General features: G+C 45.5%; 1 protein-coding gene across 5 annotated transcripts in view; it reads left to right on the forward strand.

The window, feature by feature from the left end:
- LOC126319460 (calcium-binding protein E63-1) overlaps nucleotides 1–17907 on the forward strand; it is a 575661-nt gene that overhangs the window by 144624 nt on the left and 413130 nt on the right. For all 5 annotated transcript variants that reach the window (XM_049993518.1, XM_049993519.1, XM_049993603.1 and 2 more), the window contains one exon: nucleotides 3961–4011. In XM_049993518.1, coding sequence (XP_049849475.1) covers nucleotides 3961–4011 — 51 coding nt within the window. The remainder of the gene's footprint in view (nucleotides 1–3960; nucleotides 4012–17907) is intronic.

A 17907-nucleotide genomic window follows, 5' to 3' on the forward strand; every position in this document is an offset into this window, starting at 1 on the left:
CGCGCAGGTTGCGCTGTTGTGTTTCACCACTAACGGCCACCTGTGCACTGTCCCCAACACGTTGCAAGTGTCGGTCGTGATCACAAGAGTGCTTTGTGTACTTGCCAGTGCATCTTGTCGTAACTACGTGAGTTCGAATGTCGACAAACTGTTGGTGCTCGTATGGTAGGTGCTTCTGTATCCGACGTGTTTGGTGTTCCAAGAGGCAGCGTATCGAAGATATATACCGCATACAGCGAAAGCGGGAAAACGTCATCCGCTAAGTGACAACAGCGATGAAAAGATTTGTTGAGATATGGCGCCGAACGATAATTGAAGAAGACTGTGACGAATATAAGAGGACGGCAACTGCAAAGTCAATGCAGAACCCTATCAGCACCGAAACAACACGAAGGAAGAAGCAGGGATATGCGAGATGGAATTGCAAAACCACTCATCAGTGAAGCAAATAGTCGTAACAGGGGTGCCGAAGCCATAAAACCTGGACTGTGCAACGATGGGAATACGTCGTTTGTGTGGCACGGTTTACGTCTCAAGTGTGAAATACCTGGTGGGGGGGGGGGGGGGGGGGGGGACGACGACTTGTGATGATCCGAGGATCCATATCGTGTTATTCCGTGGACTCCTTGGCTACTTTGCAATGCCGCATTACTGCTGAGCATTACGGGATCATTTTGGGTGATCAGGTCTACCTCATGGTACAGTGTTTGTTCCCTAATGGTGATGCTGCGTTCCAAGACGACAGGTCTCCTGTTCACTCAGATTGTGTGCTCCAGAAATGGTTTTGTGAGTTGTTGTTGTTCTTCTTCTGGTTTCTATCCGTTCCGGATGTTGGCAACCATCTTGGCAGTGCTTTCCCTGTCATGCAGCTCTAAATAGCTCTGTACATGTTTTAGAGGTCCACGTTGTGATGTTATTAAGCCAGGATATTCTTCTCCGGACAACGTTTCTCTTCCCTGCTATTTTTCCTTGCAGGATGGTCTGGAGGAGATGGTATCTTTTGTTGTTTCGCGATGATGTGTCCCAGGTACTGGATCTTTTTTGCTTTCATGCTTTCTCAGTGGCCAGTACTTCTTTCTCTTTCTTCATTCTTCGTAGAACCTCGACATTTCTGATATGCGCTGTCCACGGTATTCTTAACATTGTCCTGTACAGCCACATCTCAAAATCCTCCAGCCGCTTACCCAACGGTTCTGTCAGAGTCCATGTTTCAACACTATAGTAAAGGGTGAGTTGTTGCAGTGACCATATCTTAGTATTATGTAGCTCTATGGTCTACTTTGGAGAGAAGAGTGAGTGATCGCTGTCCATCTTCACCATTGTTATACAAAATTCCCGCTATTTTGTAATGGTATCAGATTTCGCAGAAAAGCATGCAGTATCTATATTTTTCCATCTTGAGACGACTGCAAGCTGTCTTGAATGCCTGCGTATGTCAGTGTGTTCCTTTTGTGGTGCGTCCATATTTTTTGACGCTACTTACCTTCCTATTCAGCATCATTAATTTGCCTTTTGTGGGGAGACAATTATTGAATTATGTGAAATAAAATCGTCATAACTTCTGAACGGTTTGCGTTAGGACGTTCAAACTGCACTGTTGGCAGCGGGGCACGATGGCGATTAGCATGCGCGTGCATGGTTCAGCAACGAAGCCCACATCCATTGGGAATGGTTCGTCAGTCAGTGAAACTGGTGCATTTGGGGGACTGAGATTCCGCATTTCGCGGTCGAGAAGGTGACTGTGTGGTGTGCAGTGTCCAGTCACGTAATAATCTGTGCGGTATTCCTTGATGACACGGTGAGTACCTAAACGATACGTGCAGGTTTTAGAGGATGATTTCATCCCCGTTATCCAAAGAGACCCTGATTTCGGCAAGATGTGGTTTATGCCAGACGGAGCCCGACCCCATGACCCCATCGAAGCACGAGAGTGTTTGATGACCTGGAGCAGCACTGTGACGGCCGCACTGTGGCTGCGGCGCACCGAGGCCACTGGCGTCGCCCTCGGTTGGCCGCCGTATTCTCCGGATCTGAGCACATGCGACTCCTATATTAAAGAAAAGGTGTACAGCAATAGCCACAGAGCCATTACTGAGCTGAAAAAAACCATTCTGAGGTCATCGACAGCATCGATGTTCCGACACTTCAGCGGTCATGCACAATTTCGCTATTCGTCTGCGCCACATGATCGCCAATGACGGCAGGCGTATCGAACATGACGTAAACTAAATCCGAATATCTGTAGTGACGTTTACATGTTGAATAGTGTGTGTACGCCGTAGTTTGTAACTAATTGTGCTGTGCGTACTGTAAGACCTTCGGTACACACACCGTCTGATTATTTGACTTGTCGCTCTAACGAACTAGGCTAGTGTCAACAATATGTCTCGTGGTCTTATCGTGGCGTGTTTGTCTTCTGCCGTTGGGTCAGACGATAGAAATGCCACTTGCACCCTTAGAGTAGCAGATTGACTGTGACCCACTTTAAACAGAGCTTGATTAATTTTCACACACATTTATTAAAATAATAACCAACATAAAAATTACTTGACTTGGTTCTGGATGCTATTTGCAATCTTATTCTCACATTTCTCTTCATGGCTATGTACAGGAATATGATAATCTTATTAGGCGCAGACTGAAACTTGACTATAGACAGGTACAGACTAATGCAGACTGACTGATCGGAGGTCTTGGTTCAAATGGCTCTGGGCACTATGGGACTTAACATCTGAGGCCATCAGTCCCCTAGAACTTAGAACTACTTAAACCTAACTAACCTAAGGGCATCACACACATCCATGCCGAGGCAGGATTCGAACCTGTGACCGTAGCTGTCGCGCGGTTCCAGACTGAAGCGCCTAGAACCAATCGGCCACACCGGCCGGCGATCGGAGGTCTGTACACTCGTTATAATACCTCGCGCGTTCAGGTATCACTGCGGGAGTGTGATCCGCGAGGAGAAAAGGTCCTACGTTAGCAGCAATCTCATTGGCTGCGAGACACATTAATACGCGGATCGGCGGAAGCAGAATTTGGTCCGTCTCTAAGACAGCGCCACCTCGTAGTGCGGAGACGGACGAACGCTGCGCCTGCGCTGTTGTGCTTAGCGCTCTGTTGGGAAAGTTGTGTACGCACTGACTACGCGGAACTATGAACACAACACTAATTTGCGCTTTTTGTCATGTAATTCAATTCAGCTTGTAGGCTGAACAGTGAATTCCAAAACTGAATGTCGAAACGTGAAACCAATTATGAAATGACCTAGAGATGGGCATAATCGCCAAACCGGATGCAATTTAGATATACCACCTTCAGTTGTGACTGGTAACAGATTTTATTCAACATGAGGGAAAAATCATGGAGTTCAAGAGCATTCATTACGGAAAAAATACACTCATACTTGTTATCAGATAATGGCAATATCATCTCTTTCGTGTGCAGTTTCTTCGTCTAAGGTGGAATTCGTCGGCGAAAGCTGGATCTGGGCTGACGACTTGTGGAACCCATTACAGGCTACACGAAAATTTAATCTTTTTCTGCTTTTCCACGCTTGCGTGGTTTCCTTCAGTAAATAAAGGGGGCTACGTTTTATTATCTGTTTCTTAGATATGCTTCTTCGTTTGGTTCGCTACTTTGGTATGCAGCAGGACTGCAACGCACTTTCTCTGCACTTCTACACCGTGTGCAAACAAAAACTGCCCAATTACAAACATGCCATTTGATGCGAGTTATGCCAACTAGTAGGTACTGGGAGATGAAGGAGCTTGCACAGGATAGATTAGCAATCTCAGGGCTGAAGACCACAGCAACAACAATGTCAACTGCTGCACGCTGTTTCTCTAATTTTGCTTAAAATGTCATTAATTGGTTAACAATAGCTGCATTTGTTTGTATGTTTTTACTGAATGTTTTCAGGAGTGAGAAGTGGTAAAAAATCGTTGGTTTCCTTTGTTGCAGCGCCGTCAGAGTCTGAGCGCCATGGCCCACAGGAAGCGGAGCTTGCCACGGGTACGTACCGGTAGTCAGTGTGGTGCACTTGCTGGCGAGTGGTCGACACGGTAGAACATTGTAAGCATCGAGCGCGGCGAGTGTTTGGATAGAAAAACTTCGCGTGAAGCCGCTACGCTCTTCATTAACTACGTTCCATAGTCGCGACATCGCGTATACAAGGTGCGTCCAGAAAGTTCGTTCCGTTTGGTAATTTTTTTTAAAAGAAATAAAGGAGTACAGATACAGGAGAACCATCTATTGAAAAAAAACTACTTATCTTAAACTATCTTTTCGTATGACTACGACCATTTTGTAGACATTTGACATACCGTGGCACTAATTTTCCTTCCTGATGGAACATTACCGCCTTTGATGCTGTCAACCATATGTTAGCATGTTCTATGCTGTCGTCTTCGTTGTTGCGTTGTTGACGACCAAGGAAAGGATTCAGGTGCAAAAATAGATGAAAGTCGGTCAGGGAGAGGTCAAGGCTGTGCAGAGGGCAGTCAAATGGCTTTAAACTGTTACTACAGCGCCGAAAAAGTTATCTCTTGTTCGCAGCGTGAGATAGGGCGTAGTTACGAATCAAAGCAAAATAGTTTATGAGCTTTCCGTGTCTCTTATTATGCGAGGGTTGACTGAAAAGTAATGCCTCCTCCTTGATAACTCTTCAACAGTTGCAGCATTGGTATGCGCTAGGTACTGGCTTGTTCCGTAGCCTCTTCTCTACAGCTTCAGTGGGCGGGAAGCCTTAACAAACGGTTCAAATGGCTCTGAGCACTATGGGACTTAACATCTATGGTCATCAGTCCCGTAGAACTTAGAACTACTTAAACCGAACTAACCTAAGGACAGCACACAACACCCAGTCAGAAGCCTTAACATTGAACGGTCGTGTTGTTACAGTGTAAAGTATGGAACCCCGCGCAGACGGTCGGTCAATGCGATTTAAGCAACGTGCAGTCATTAAATTCTTGACAGCAGATGGTGTCACTCCAAGGGAGATTCATCAGAGAATGAAAGCAGTTTATGGTGATTGTGTTGATGTGAGTACTGTGTGTCGTTGGGCTAGTAACTTTAAAGATGTTGAGGGCGGAACATATGAAGTGCGTGACAAACAACGAGTTGGACGTCCTGTGACAGCAACCACCGAGTTTCACAACTAAAATGTTGACAGATTGATTCAGGACGATCGTCGTATGACTCAGAGAGAAACTGCAAACACAATGGGCATTTCACATCATTACTTTGCTTGGCTATCGGAAGATCTGTTCAGGATGGGTACCCCGGATGCTGGCTCCTGAAATGAAAGCGCACAGACTTGAAATTCTCCAGGAACTCCTCTCCCGATACGAGCATGAAGACACACAGCGATCACATCAACACTGTTTTCATTCTCTGATGAATCTCCTTTGGGGTGACACCTTCTGCTGTCAAGTGTTCATTGACTGCACGTTGCTTAAATCGCATTGACCGACCGTCTGCGCAGGGGTCCGTACTTTACACTGTAACAGCACAGTCGTTCAATTCCGAGGCTCCCAACCAACTGGAGATGTAGAGAAGAGGCTACAGAACAAACCAGTACCTGCCGCATACCAATGCTGTCAACTGTTGGAGAGTTACGAAGGTGGAGGCATTAATTTTCAGTCAATCCTCGTATACTGCTCGATGCACTCTCATAAGCGCCTCACAGCAAACATTTGCTTTGAAACTTATCGGCGGACACTCCTTAGCAGAGTGAAAATTTCATTCTGGAAACATTTGCATTGATTGTTTCACTTCGCTGTAATAATGCAGCAGTGGAATGCTCTGTCCATCCCAAAACACGGCACACAAGACTTTTCGCGGTGTCAAGATGTGCTTGGTTTACATCTGCATTTACATCTACATCTACATACATACTGCGCAAGCCACCGTACAGAGCAAGGCGGGGGCACCTTGTATCACTTCTAGCTACGCCCTTCCCTGCTCTACTCGCAAACAGAGCGAGAGGAAAACTACTGCCTCCGTACGCCCCCTAATCTTTCTTGTCTTCTCTTCGTGGTCCTTACGCGAAATTTACATTGGCAGCAGTGGAATCATTCTGCAGTCACCTGAAAACGCCGGTTCTCAAAATTTTCTCATTGGTGAAGCGAAAAGAACGCCGTATTCCCTACAGGGATTCTCATTTCAGTTCACGAAGCGTCTCCGCAGTACTCCCGAGTTGATCGAATCTTCCGGTAACGAATGTAGCAACACACCTCCGAGCTCCTTCTACATTCGTGTTTAATCCGATATGGTGGAAATACCAAACATTCGAGCAGTAATCAAGAATCGGTCGCACTGGTGTTCTCAACGTTATTTCCTGTACAGATGAACCAAATTTTCCAAAAATTCTCCTAACGAACCGACGTCGACCATTCGCCTTTCCTACCACCGTCCTTACGAGCTAGTTGTATTTCGTCTCGCTTTACAACGTTAGTCCCAAGTATTTAACCGACGTGACTTTGCCAAGCAGCATACCACCATGCTGCGTTTCAACGTTACGGGTTTATTTTTTCTTACACGGCTGCGTTAGCTTACATTTTTCTACATTTAGAGTAAGTTGCCATCCGTCGCACCAAATAAAATATTTCTCTAAGTCATCCTGAATCGTCCGACAGTCACTCAACGACTGCAGTTTCCCGTACACCACAGCATCCATCATCAGTAAATGGCCGCAGGCTACTGCCCGCCCTGTCCGCCACATCAGTTGTGTGTATAGCGAACGACAGCCGTCCTGTCACACATCCCTGGGGCTCTCCTGACGATACCCCTGTCTCTGATGAACACACGACGTCGGGGCCAACATACTGGCTTCTGTTACTTAAGTCACTGAGTCACGCACGTCTCTCAGAACCTATTCTGTGCGCTCGTACCTTTGTTAGTGGTCTGCAGTTGGACAAAGTGTGAAATGATTTCTAGAAATCTAGGAATATGGAATCTTCCTGTTAACCTTCATTCATGGTTCGCAGGATTTCGTGTGAGAAACGGGCAAGCTGAGTTTTGCACAAGCAATGCTTTCTAAATCAGTGCTGATCTGTGGGCAGAAGCTTTGTGTTTCAAGGAAATTCATTGAATTTGCACTTCGAATACGCTCAATATAGCAACCGATGTCAAGGATATTGCTATATAATTTTCCGGGTCCTGTCTTTTACCTTGTTTTACTGGGTGATTTTTTTCCACCGTGTACTAGGGATTGATTGATAAGAGCATACGGAACAAAGAAGATCTAATGAACTTACGTCCGGAAATACATGTTTTCCATGCTAGAGACCATTTGTTCAATCTTACTTTGTTACAGGGACTGTCTAATAAGCGCTGTTCGATGCAGCCATGTTGTTTGTTTTCCTCCTAGAGGTTCTGTTCCTCATACGTCGTATCCTAGCGCCCTCTCCTGCCATACTAATTGATAACGTCGACTCCGATTCACTTCTCTTGCTGACTCTCCTCGCAGTGGATGAGATACAGCGTTGTACACGATGGTTCCGTTTCGAATCGAGAGCTTGCCGTCTTGGTGTTTACTTGTAAAAGACAAATGCAACGGGCGGCGGCCAACAAGGTTGCATCAGGAGACCTAGCCCCGCCGACAGCAATCACATCGTTCAATATCTGCAACAGTGTTTCGCCGTTTGTCTGAGACAGGGTCGTTTCAGAAAGTATGAAATCATGAAGGACGTACTCGAAATGTTCGGATAGCAGACTAGGAGAAAAATGTAATTAAGACAAGTGAAAGGCGACCGCCATGTTAGTACGAGGCAGTTGGCCCGCCAGTACAAAGTAAGTCAGATGACCGTGTGAAACATTCTCCATGACAGTTGTTACTATCCTTATCACTTACAGCGTGCACAGGGCTTACCAGCGACAGACTTTCCACATCAAAAATGGTTCAAATGGCTCTGAGCACTATGGGACGTAACATCTGTGGTCATCAGTCCCCTAGAACTTAGAACTACTTAAACTTAACTAACCTAAGGACATCACACACATCCATGCCCGAGGTAAGATTCGAACCTGCGACCGTAGCGGTCGCGCGGTTCCAGACTGCAGCGCCTACAACCGCACGGCCTCCGCGGGCGGCTTTCCATACCGGGAGCCGTTTTGTCACTAGTTTCTACACCAGGCAACAACGTTTCCGGGCTCTGTGTCATCCATCCTACTAACAGATGAGGCCATCTTTACGCGCAGTCGTATCCTAACCTTTCATAATAGTCACCTGTGGGATATTATGCAGAACCAGCTTGGTATGGTGACAGCGAATCATCAGCATCGGTGCAGCCGGAATGTGTGGGCCGGGATAATTGACAGCCATATTTTTGGCGTTTCTTGCGGGTGACTTCGCCTCCCCTCCTGAAAGAAGTGCCATTGATGCTTTGAAGGATTATGTGGCTGATGGTGTTACAGCCCACGTTGCCGTTAACGCATCTCAATCATTTCTTCCCTGGTTGATGGATCGGATGAAGGAGTCTAGTAGCATGGCCTGCTCGTTCACCGGATCTCAACCTGTACGATTTCTGGTTATTGGGCCATCTCAAAACTATCGTGTACGCAGAGCCCATTCCTGATATGGAGACGCTGGAGCAGAGTATTCGTGCTGCCTTTGACTGTTCGGATGCAGCCTGGCCGATGTGAACGTGTGAGACAGAACAGGCGGCGCGTACACGCATGCGTTGAGGCACGTGGAAACCATTCTCAACACATACTGTAACTGTGGCTGCATGGTACAGCGCGTATTATACCGCAGTCTCTGTAACAAGGTAGGACTGAAGAAAAAGTTTCTAGGATGGAAACCATCCAGTTCTGGACGTAAGTTCATTAGACCATTTATGTTCCGTATCCTCTCATCGATCAATCACAAGAGTTTGTACACGGTGGAAAAAGTCACCCTTGATACAGAAGTTAACTGCGATTTTTTACAGTTGGTTGGGACTATGTGCTGGGCGAGAGATTCGCGATAAATAAAATCTAAGTTCCTTCTCAACACCAGTGATGCTTATTTCTATGTCCTCCATAAGGGACACCGAGCGACAGTGAAACAATTGTATACCTGTATGCTGTTTCTGCGTGAATGGTTTCCTAAACGCGAAATTTTAAGCTTCATTTTTCCTTTTGCTGTCGTCTATTGCTACATCAGTCTCCTCGATGAGAGACTGGGTAGAAGCCTTCGTCCCTCTTAGTGACTTTACGTAGTATCAGAATTTTCTCGGGTTCTCGGTAGATCCTTTGCTAACGTATAACGTCGCAAGCTGTTTATACTCCGCTCATCGATCATTTTATAGACACACAAATTTCTAGTAACCTGTATAGATTTCGGTGTTTTCTTTTGAACTAATGCAACAATCTCTGTTTTCTCAACTTTTTCCGAATTTTCTTAGTAAACCACGGTGGGTGTTTTCCGCCCTTAATCCACGTACTCGGCGCATACTTCTCCAGAACGTGATTTACAGTCAGTTTAAACTTTGCCGATAATACCTCTGTGTCCATTAGTTTGTAACTAGATGATGTCCCATTCATTGTTTAAGGAGGATGTTAACAACTGCGTATCTGCTCTTTCCAGCATAGAAACTCTCCTATGCTTTTTGATGTATGTATTGTCTTTTGTGACCATGGTCGCTGTGGTGACATCGTGATCACTAATCTCAGTCTCTCCACTGACACCGTCGATAAGGTGAGACGTGTTTGCAGATACGACGTCCAAAATATTTCTAATGCGTGCAGGTTTTTGAACTAGCTGCTCAACACAGTTTTCGGAAAATGCGTTCAGAAGTCCTTCACAATGCTGTCTATCATACAACCTGCAGCAAATCCATAGACGTGCCAGTCTGTACTCGGTAAGTTAAAGTCGCCTCCAACTAAAGTTGCACCATTGGGATTCTTCCGCGCTACTGAGCAAGGGCTTTCTTTGGAAGATTCTACTGGTGGCCAGTAAAAACATCTAATGATTTAAGTTGGGTTCACCTTAGAAGGTTTGTCGCGTTGAGGTAACCTCGCAGTCAGTCTTCATTTCTACCTATATGGGCACTTTTTTTTAATCAGTTGCAATGAACATTCCCCCTCCTACGACGTCTAATCTGTCTTTCCGATATGCGTTCCATTCCTAGTTAAATATCTCTGAGCTTCGGGTTTCATCCAGCTGTCGGTTCCGAGTATAATTTGAGCGCGACTGCTTTCCTGAAGAACGGTAAAGTCATGAATGACTCTGCAATTTACTGGTGACGCAATGTTCTTTCATTTCATTGAATGTCATTTCGATTGAGGGGTTGCATAAACATATAGTTTTCGAAGATTCAGTTTTTAGTAAACGATTTCATGAAGGAGTGATCTTGAAAATTCCGGAAAGTTCTTAGAAAGTTAAGGTACTGTAAACTTACAGTTTTAATTTGCAAGTTATTGATCTTCACGAACCAATTCTTCATTAATCAAACATGGGGGCCCATTTCGTTCGCTGTCGTGCACTTAGTCGGTTTCTTCATAGAAGTGTCGGACCCATCTTCTTACCCATAACCGTTCATCTCATTTTGTCTATAAATCCTGCAAATATCCGATGAATGTCGATTGGTTTTGTGTTCTCCGCATTCAGGAAGCGAATTACGGATGTAGTCTCACAAAAGGTGAGATTTTCGACCAACTTCGACATACTAGACAAAACACTGTACTGCGTAAACAACGCACCGACGACTTAAAATGGTTTTATCTTCTTCATCTTCACACAAAGCAAATACTGCACAGTGCGGAACTGCAGTAGTGCTCTCGCGGAAAGACATACGAACGGAACTTCCTTTCTGGACGTACCTCATAGAACACACACACACACACACACACACACACACACAAAATGCATTGATTATCATGACGGCATTTTCCATCCACTGCTAGAGGCGGACCTCTATCGTCTCCATATTTTGTACTCTTAACCTTTACGTATCCTACTTGTCCCGTCGGGTTCCTCATTCCTTATTCCACGTTCAATAAGTTCATGGGCTAGGCCGTACCCTATAAGCAAAAAGGCCAACAGGTAATTCCCTTGGTGTCTTAGTCTGGCTGTACGCCGATCTACCTAAACCTCAGTTTCGGTACAATCGCTGTATGCAGAATAACACCCACAGTTACAATTTGTTTCCGCAATTTGTTTCCGCATACAGCGCGGCATTATTAATCTGAAAATTTCGTGGTGTGTATGTTTCACTGCCATCAAATACTACATAAAGAGGTCTTTTTTTGGGAGGCGTGGGGGGTAGAACCCAAATGGTGGTGGGAAGGCTGTAATTTAATAGAGGTGGTGAGAGCAGCTGACCGTGCAAGGCAACTGAAATTGCGTGCATGCACCATAATCCATTCGCGGCCGCAGCCCACTCGTCCTAATCAAACAGCCGTCACCCAGCTGGCGCTGCCGCCGTAATACTGCTTCACTTTCAGCTTCATCACTTCCTAGCTTATTACGAATCTCTTAATTTTCAGGAGTGCATGTGTTCGCAAATAGCCTGCCTGGCCTCTAGGACCTACGTCTGCGCACTTACTTTGAAAATTCGCTGTGACAGAGCGTGGTCAGGGGTATTTTATACTAACGATTTTCTTTCCACATTGCCTGAAAGAAGTGAAAGTCCCTGAATGGGAAGAAAACATGAAATGAGAGCGTATGTGATGTTATTTCGGTGATTAAAGAATCGAGTCAAGTTTACAGTGAACTTGGTAGTAAGATCGCACGCATCAAAATAATGTTGTGCTTCCGCTGGCCTGGATGCATCCGTTGATTCAGTTGGAGAAGGTATCGTGAAGCCGCTGTATCCTCTCCTGAAGTGATGGTTCAAATGGCTCTGAGCACAATGGGACTTAACATCTGAGGTCATCAGTCACCTGGAACTTAGAACTACTTAAACCTAACTAACGTAGGTACATGACACACATCCATGTCCGAGGCAGGATTCGAAACTGCGACCGTAGCGGCCGCGCGGTTCCGGACTGAAGCGCGTAGAACAGCTCGGCACACCGCGGCCGGTATCTGGAAAATATGGCGGCCAACCAAGGCCCACGCCAATGGCCTCTGCGGTACCCCAGAGCCACAATACGTTCCCCAAAGTGCTCCTCCAGAACATCAAACACTCCCCTGCTTCAGATCATCTTCCAAAACCTTCACGTACCCTTTGGTAGACACCGTGTCATCGAGGAATATCGCACCGATTATTCCGTGCCTGGGCATTGCTCACCACACCATCACCCGCTGAGGATGAAGAGACTTCTAGATCAGGAAATGTGAAATGCAGATTCTCAGTCCCCCAAATGTGCCAATTTTGCTTATTGAAAAATCCATCAAAATGAAAGTGGGCTTCGTCGCTGAACCAAACCATACCATGCATAACAATTCCCATCATGCCCTGCGGCCAACGCTGCAATTTGAACGTCCTAACGCAAACCGAAGTTATGAGGATTTTATTTCATGCATTTCAATAATTGTCACCCTTCATCAAGGATTAGTTAAAACAGTTGCTGACGAGCTCACTTGAGGAGAGCCGGCCGGTGTGGCTGAGCGGTTCTAGGCGCTTCCGTCCGGAACCGCGCCACTGCTACGGTCGTAGGTTCGGATCCTGTCTCGGGCAGGGATGTGTGTGATGTCCTTAGGCTAGTTAGGTTTAAGTAGTTCTACGTTCTAGGGGACTGATGACCTCAGATGTTACGTCCCATAGTGCTCAGAGCCATTTCAACCATTTGAATCCTCCAGATCTGAACACATGCGACTGCTTTTGTGCGGCTATATGAAAGACAAGGTGTACAGCAATAACCCTAGAACCATTGCTGAGCCGAAAACAGGAATTCAGGAGGTCATCATCTATAAGCATCTATGAGCCAACACTTCAGCGGGCCATGGACAATTTTGTTATTCGTCTACAGCACATGATCGCCAATGATGGCAGGCAATTCGAACATGTCATAATCTAAATCCTAGTATCTGTAGTGACATTTACATGTTGAATAAAGTGAAGTTTCCAACTAATTTACATTAGGCTCTGCCTTCCAAAAAGACGTCTGTTGTGTTCGAGGGGTGGATTACAAGAGAGAGAGGAAACTGTGTTTCGCACCGCAGAACACCCCAGCGTGCACACACGTGACCTGTATCCCACGCACGCTATTGGCCGAAACCAATGGTGTGAATTCGCTAGCAGTTTCAGCAGAGGTCTCGGGGCGTCTCTTGTCAGCAGTTTTAACTCGACAGAACTGCCTCGGTTCTGAAAGGCAGGCAACTTGTGTCACAGTGTAAGTTGCTCTAGGAGTAAACTTGGAAGAATTTCACTGAGCCTTTGAAATAAATTTTTTAAACGAATTCCCTAAAATATTCCTTGACTGGCTGCCACCCTGTACAGCTGATTCATTAAGAGAAACATTTTCTTCAGGACGGTCATAACGTTGGAGCTTAAAATTTGTTCTAGACCCCCACGATAGAGGGATGCTATCGATACTGGTCTGTTTGCCGGTTTTATACCATTTTTGTGAGCAGAGTGACGGTCACTCTTTTCAAGTTACGTGGGACTATCGGCTGCACGAGAGTGTCTCGGTAAGTGTCCGTGTGGTGGCTAGCAGAGAAGGAACGCAGCGATTTATGATCTGTCATCCTTGTCTCCACCATATAAGTGATTTGTAATGCCTCTCCTCCAAATGCCTTTTATTATTACTGGTGATAAGTTCCTATGGGACCAGACTTCCAAAGTCATCGGTCCCTAGGCTTACACACTACTTAATCTAACTTACACTAAGGACTACACATACACCCATGCCCGAGGGAGGACTCGAACCTCCGATGGGGGGAGCCGCTCGAACCGAGGCAAGGCGCCTTAGAACGCATGGCTACCCTGCGCGGCTCCCCAACTGCTCTTATATACAAATGTCAGGCTGTTATTCTGTTGATTGGGGAATGGATAAGGTGGCTTATTTATAACTCATATCCTTATTGATGGCTTAATTAGGATAATTATGGCGTAAATTGCCGGATCTGAGATGGTTGCTTCGACGTTTATGACCCTTATTTGTATGGTGGATAATTTATTACACAATTAGAATAATTTGACCCATATCCTTATCGCTGGATTAGTTAGGATAATTTATGGCCAAATATTGCGTTCCAAGATGGCTGCCTTGACCCTTATCCTTAATGCTGACTTAATTAGGATTTGCACTGACCTAATATGGCGATCGAAGGTGGCTGCCACTATGATGTCTCAATCAAATATGGTGGTCCAAGATGCCAGAAGGTCTGGCCACCAAGATGGCTGCCCATGATGGTAGATATGTAAAGTGTCATATAAGTCCACTCTCAAGAGGGTTAGCCCCACACCCCACCACCCAGGTCCAAAACAGTTGTTGCAGTCACGTACCCCTACCACTCATCTGCAGTGTCTGGGCTTATTAGCTATAGATGGGCTCAGCACTCGTGCGCTTTATACCATAGTAAAAGGCTGATCATTACCATCGTAATGAAATGTCATCTGGGATCTGATACCTCCAGACAGAGTCGAATGTAAGTATTGTTCCTTACTTCTCTCTCATTGTTCATTATTACTAATTGTTTATGTGTTTTCATTTATTAGTATTTCTCCCTCAGTGCAACAGCTCCCTGATGCATTGGAGTAGAAATCAACAGACTGCTTACCTGGTATATCAGAGCAAGACACACAATTGTTTCCAGACTTTGGGTTTGACATTGTCCACTCAAAGCATAACGTTTATGACAATATTCTTATTTAGAAGTACGCACATCACTTTCAAACACTTGATGTAACTTATGTGAAAGCTATGTGAAATATTATATGAAAGGAGCATCAGTTGTTCAGCAAACAAATAATAGCTGCTTGTGTTCAAATTACGACTCTGTTCCATAAGTTTTCTACACATTTCAAAGACCAGCTTACCATATCCTTAGATTTAAGCCACACAGACTGACAATAAGCTTTAGCACTCTTTCTTGTAGAATTCAGAGTTTTACAGTTGCATATCGAGATGTATTTGGGAATAATTATTTCCAGAATACTTCGGACGACTGGGATAAGTAAATTTCGTGAAAACACCAAAGTCTTGCAGTCATCATTTTCTTTTAGCAGTTATTTAATGGATCAGTTCAAAGTACTGAAACTTGCTTCATTGTTCAGAACCTGCAGCATACATTCACTGCCATCATTAAAGTAACAATCACATTTATTAAGAATAGCCGAAAAAGTTTTTCCACTCGTACAACTGTCAAAGGGTGAACATGTCGATGTTCCACTCCTCAAGGCAGTCGTCATGTGAGTATCAATGATGATGATAATCAATATATATATTATATAAGTTAGTGTCCATTATGCTTGCCGCCAAACCTCAGAAACGAGTCCTGGTACGATCAAGGGAGTTATATGGTGACGAATCCCTCTATCCCCCATCCATGAAGCTCCCGCTTTTAGCTGAAGGGCGTGCTTTTGAAGATATAAGGGGTGGGAAGTTTCGCCCTGTATAAATTTCCAGAATATTCCAGAACATTATAGAGTATTCGAGGGTATTCAACAACATTCCAGTGTGTTCTGGAATGTTCAACTATGATCCTGGCTGTTCTTGAATGATGGGGAACAGTCTGGAACATTCAGGAAGATTCCAGAAAGCTTCGGGACACCCCAGAACGCGGAGGAACATTCCAGAGCACACTCGAATGTTGTGGAATGTTTTGGAACTTTTTGGACAGTTATAGGCCATTTTGGTGTGTTCTGAAATTCGCCACTGGTGGGGAAAACCCATTAGTAAGGGTATGTAAACCAAGACCGGTTGTGGGTTCGAACGTCAGTTTCTTATTAGTGACGAAGGGAGAAATCGAAAACGTGGTGTCTGACTCAATAAAAACCAACAGTGGAGTGCGAGTACTCGGAGTGATACAGTGACTGAATATAAATCGAAAATGTGTAAAGTGTGCGTAATGTATTTGTTAGTAAAAAGTTGATTTGATTTATATTTTGGACAATGCCGAAACGTAAAAAAAGGAAATCTTACCAGTTCTGAAGCAAAATGACGAAAACAAAAGAGAAATTCTAACAACATGTAACCCACCGAATCCAAAACAGCTGCGGGACTACTTCAAACAGAGTATGAGTGATGAGATCCTGTACCAAATCCGACAAGCTCATCCTGAACTGAACATCGAATTCAACATCATCTTCTATGAAACACTCCTTCGCCTAGAAGATAAATGGTCTGGTTGTTTAATGCTAAACAACTTGGGCTGCAAGCACCACGAAAAGATGCTATCAGTGTGCTAAACTTCGAAATTACGAAGGAAAAGGAACTACTTCAATATGAACGTGGACGCACCGGGAGGCACCGGGAAAACATTTCTAATAAATCTATTGCTGGCGGAAATACGTGCTAAACAATATATTGCACTGGCATCATTTGGCATTGCGGCCACACTGCTGGAATGACAAACTACCCACTCCGTCCTACAACTACCGTTGAACATAGCCGAAGAACAATGCCCGGTATGTAAAATCCCAAGAGCATCTGGACGGTGTAAACTTCCAAAGCAAGCTAAAATTATCTTCTGGAACGATTGCACAGTAGCGCATAAAAAAATCACTCGAAGCCACAGACAGAACATTACAAGACTCGGGAGGAAACTCTCAAGTAATGAGAGGAGCTCTACTGATACTCTCAGAAGATTTTCGACAAACACTTACAGTTATCCCCAAGTCAACAGCAGCAGACGAAGTAAATGGATGCCTAAAAATAAACGCATCTCTGGCCACATACACACATTGCGACTAACAAAAAATATGAGAGGTGAACTATCGAAAGACGAAACAGCAGCAGATTTTGCTCAACAACTTTTACGAATAGCCGGAGGAACATATCTTACTGACTTGACGACCAGCGTCATTGAACTCAACAGTGATTTCTGCAACATAGCCACTGCTAAAAACGAACTTATCAACCAAATTTATCCATAATTGTTCGTAACTATACCAATCATTTGGTCATTTGGTCATTTGAAAGGGCAATTATGGTAACTAAAAATAATATTTAAAATGTTTATTTGACGCCACATACGGTCGTCTAGCCACAGTCACTACAACAATGAAATTAGGTTACAAAACTACACTCCTGGAAATGGAAAAAAGAACACATTGACACCGGTGTGTCAGACCCACCATACTTGCTCCGGACACTGCGAGAGGGCTGTACAAGCAATGATCACACGCACGGCACAGCGGACACACCAGGAACCGCGGTGTTGGCCGTCGAATGGCGCTAGCTGCGCAGCATTTGTGCACCGCCGCCGTCAGTGTCAGCCAGTTTGCCGTGGCATACGGAGCTCCTTCGCAGTCTTTAACACTGGTAGCATGCCGCGACAGCGTGGACGTGAACCATATGTGCAGTTGACGGACTTTGAGCGAGGGCGTATAGTGGGCATGCGGGAGGCCGGGTGGACGTACCGCCGAATTGCTCAACACGTGGGGCGTGAGGTCTCCACAGTACATCGATGTTGTCGCCAGTGGTCGGCGGAAGGTGCACGTGCCCGTCGATCTGGGACCGGACTGCAGCGACGCACCGATGCACGCCAATACCGTAGGATCCTACGCAGTGCCGTAGGGGACCGCACCGCCACTTCCCAGCAAATTAGGGACACTGTTGCTCCTGGGGTATCGGCGAGGACCATTCGCAACCGTCTCCATGAAGCTGGGCTACGGTCCCGCACACCGTTAGGCCGCCTTCCGCTCACGCCCCAACATCGTGCAGCCCGCCTCCAGTGGTGTCGCGACAGGCGTGAATGGAGGGACGAATGGAGGCGTGTCGTCTTCAGCGATGAGAGTCGCTTCTGCCTTCATGCCAATGATGGTCGTATGCGTGTTTGGCGCCGTGCAGGTGAGCGCCACAATCAGGACTGCA

This window comes from Schistocerca gregaria, chromosome 1 (genome assembly GCF_023897955.1).
Source record: "Schistocerca gregaria isolate iqSchGreg1 chromosome 1, iqSchGreg1.2, whole genome shotgun sequence".
Classification (NCBI taxonomy): domain Eukaryota; kingdom Metazoa; phylum Arthropoda; class Insecta; order Orthoptera; family Acrididae; genus Schistocerca; species Schistocerca gregaria.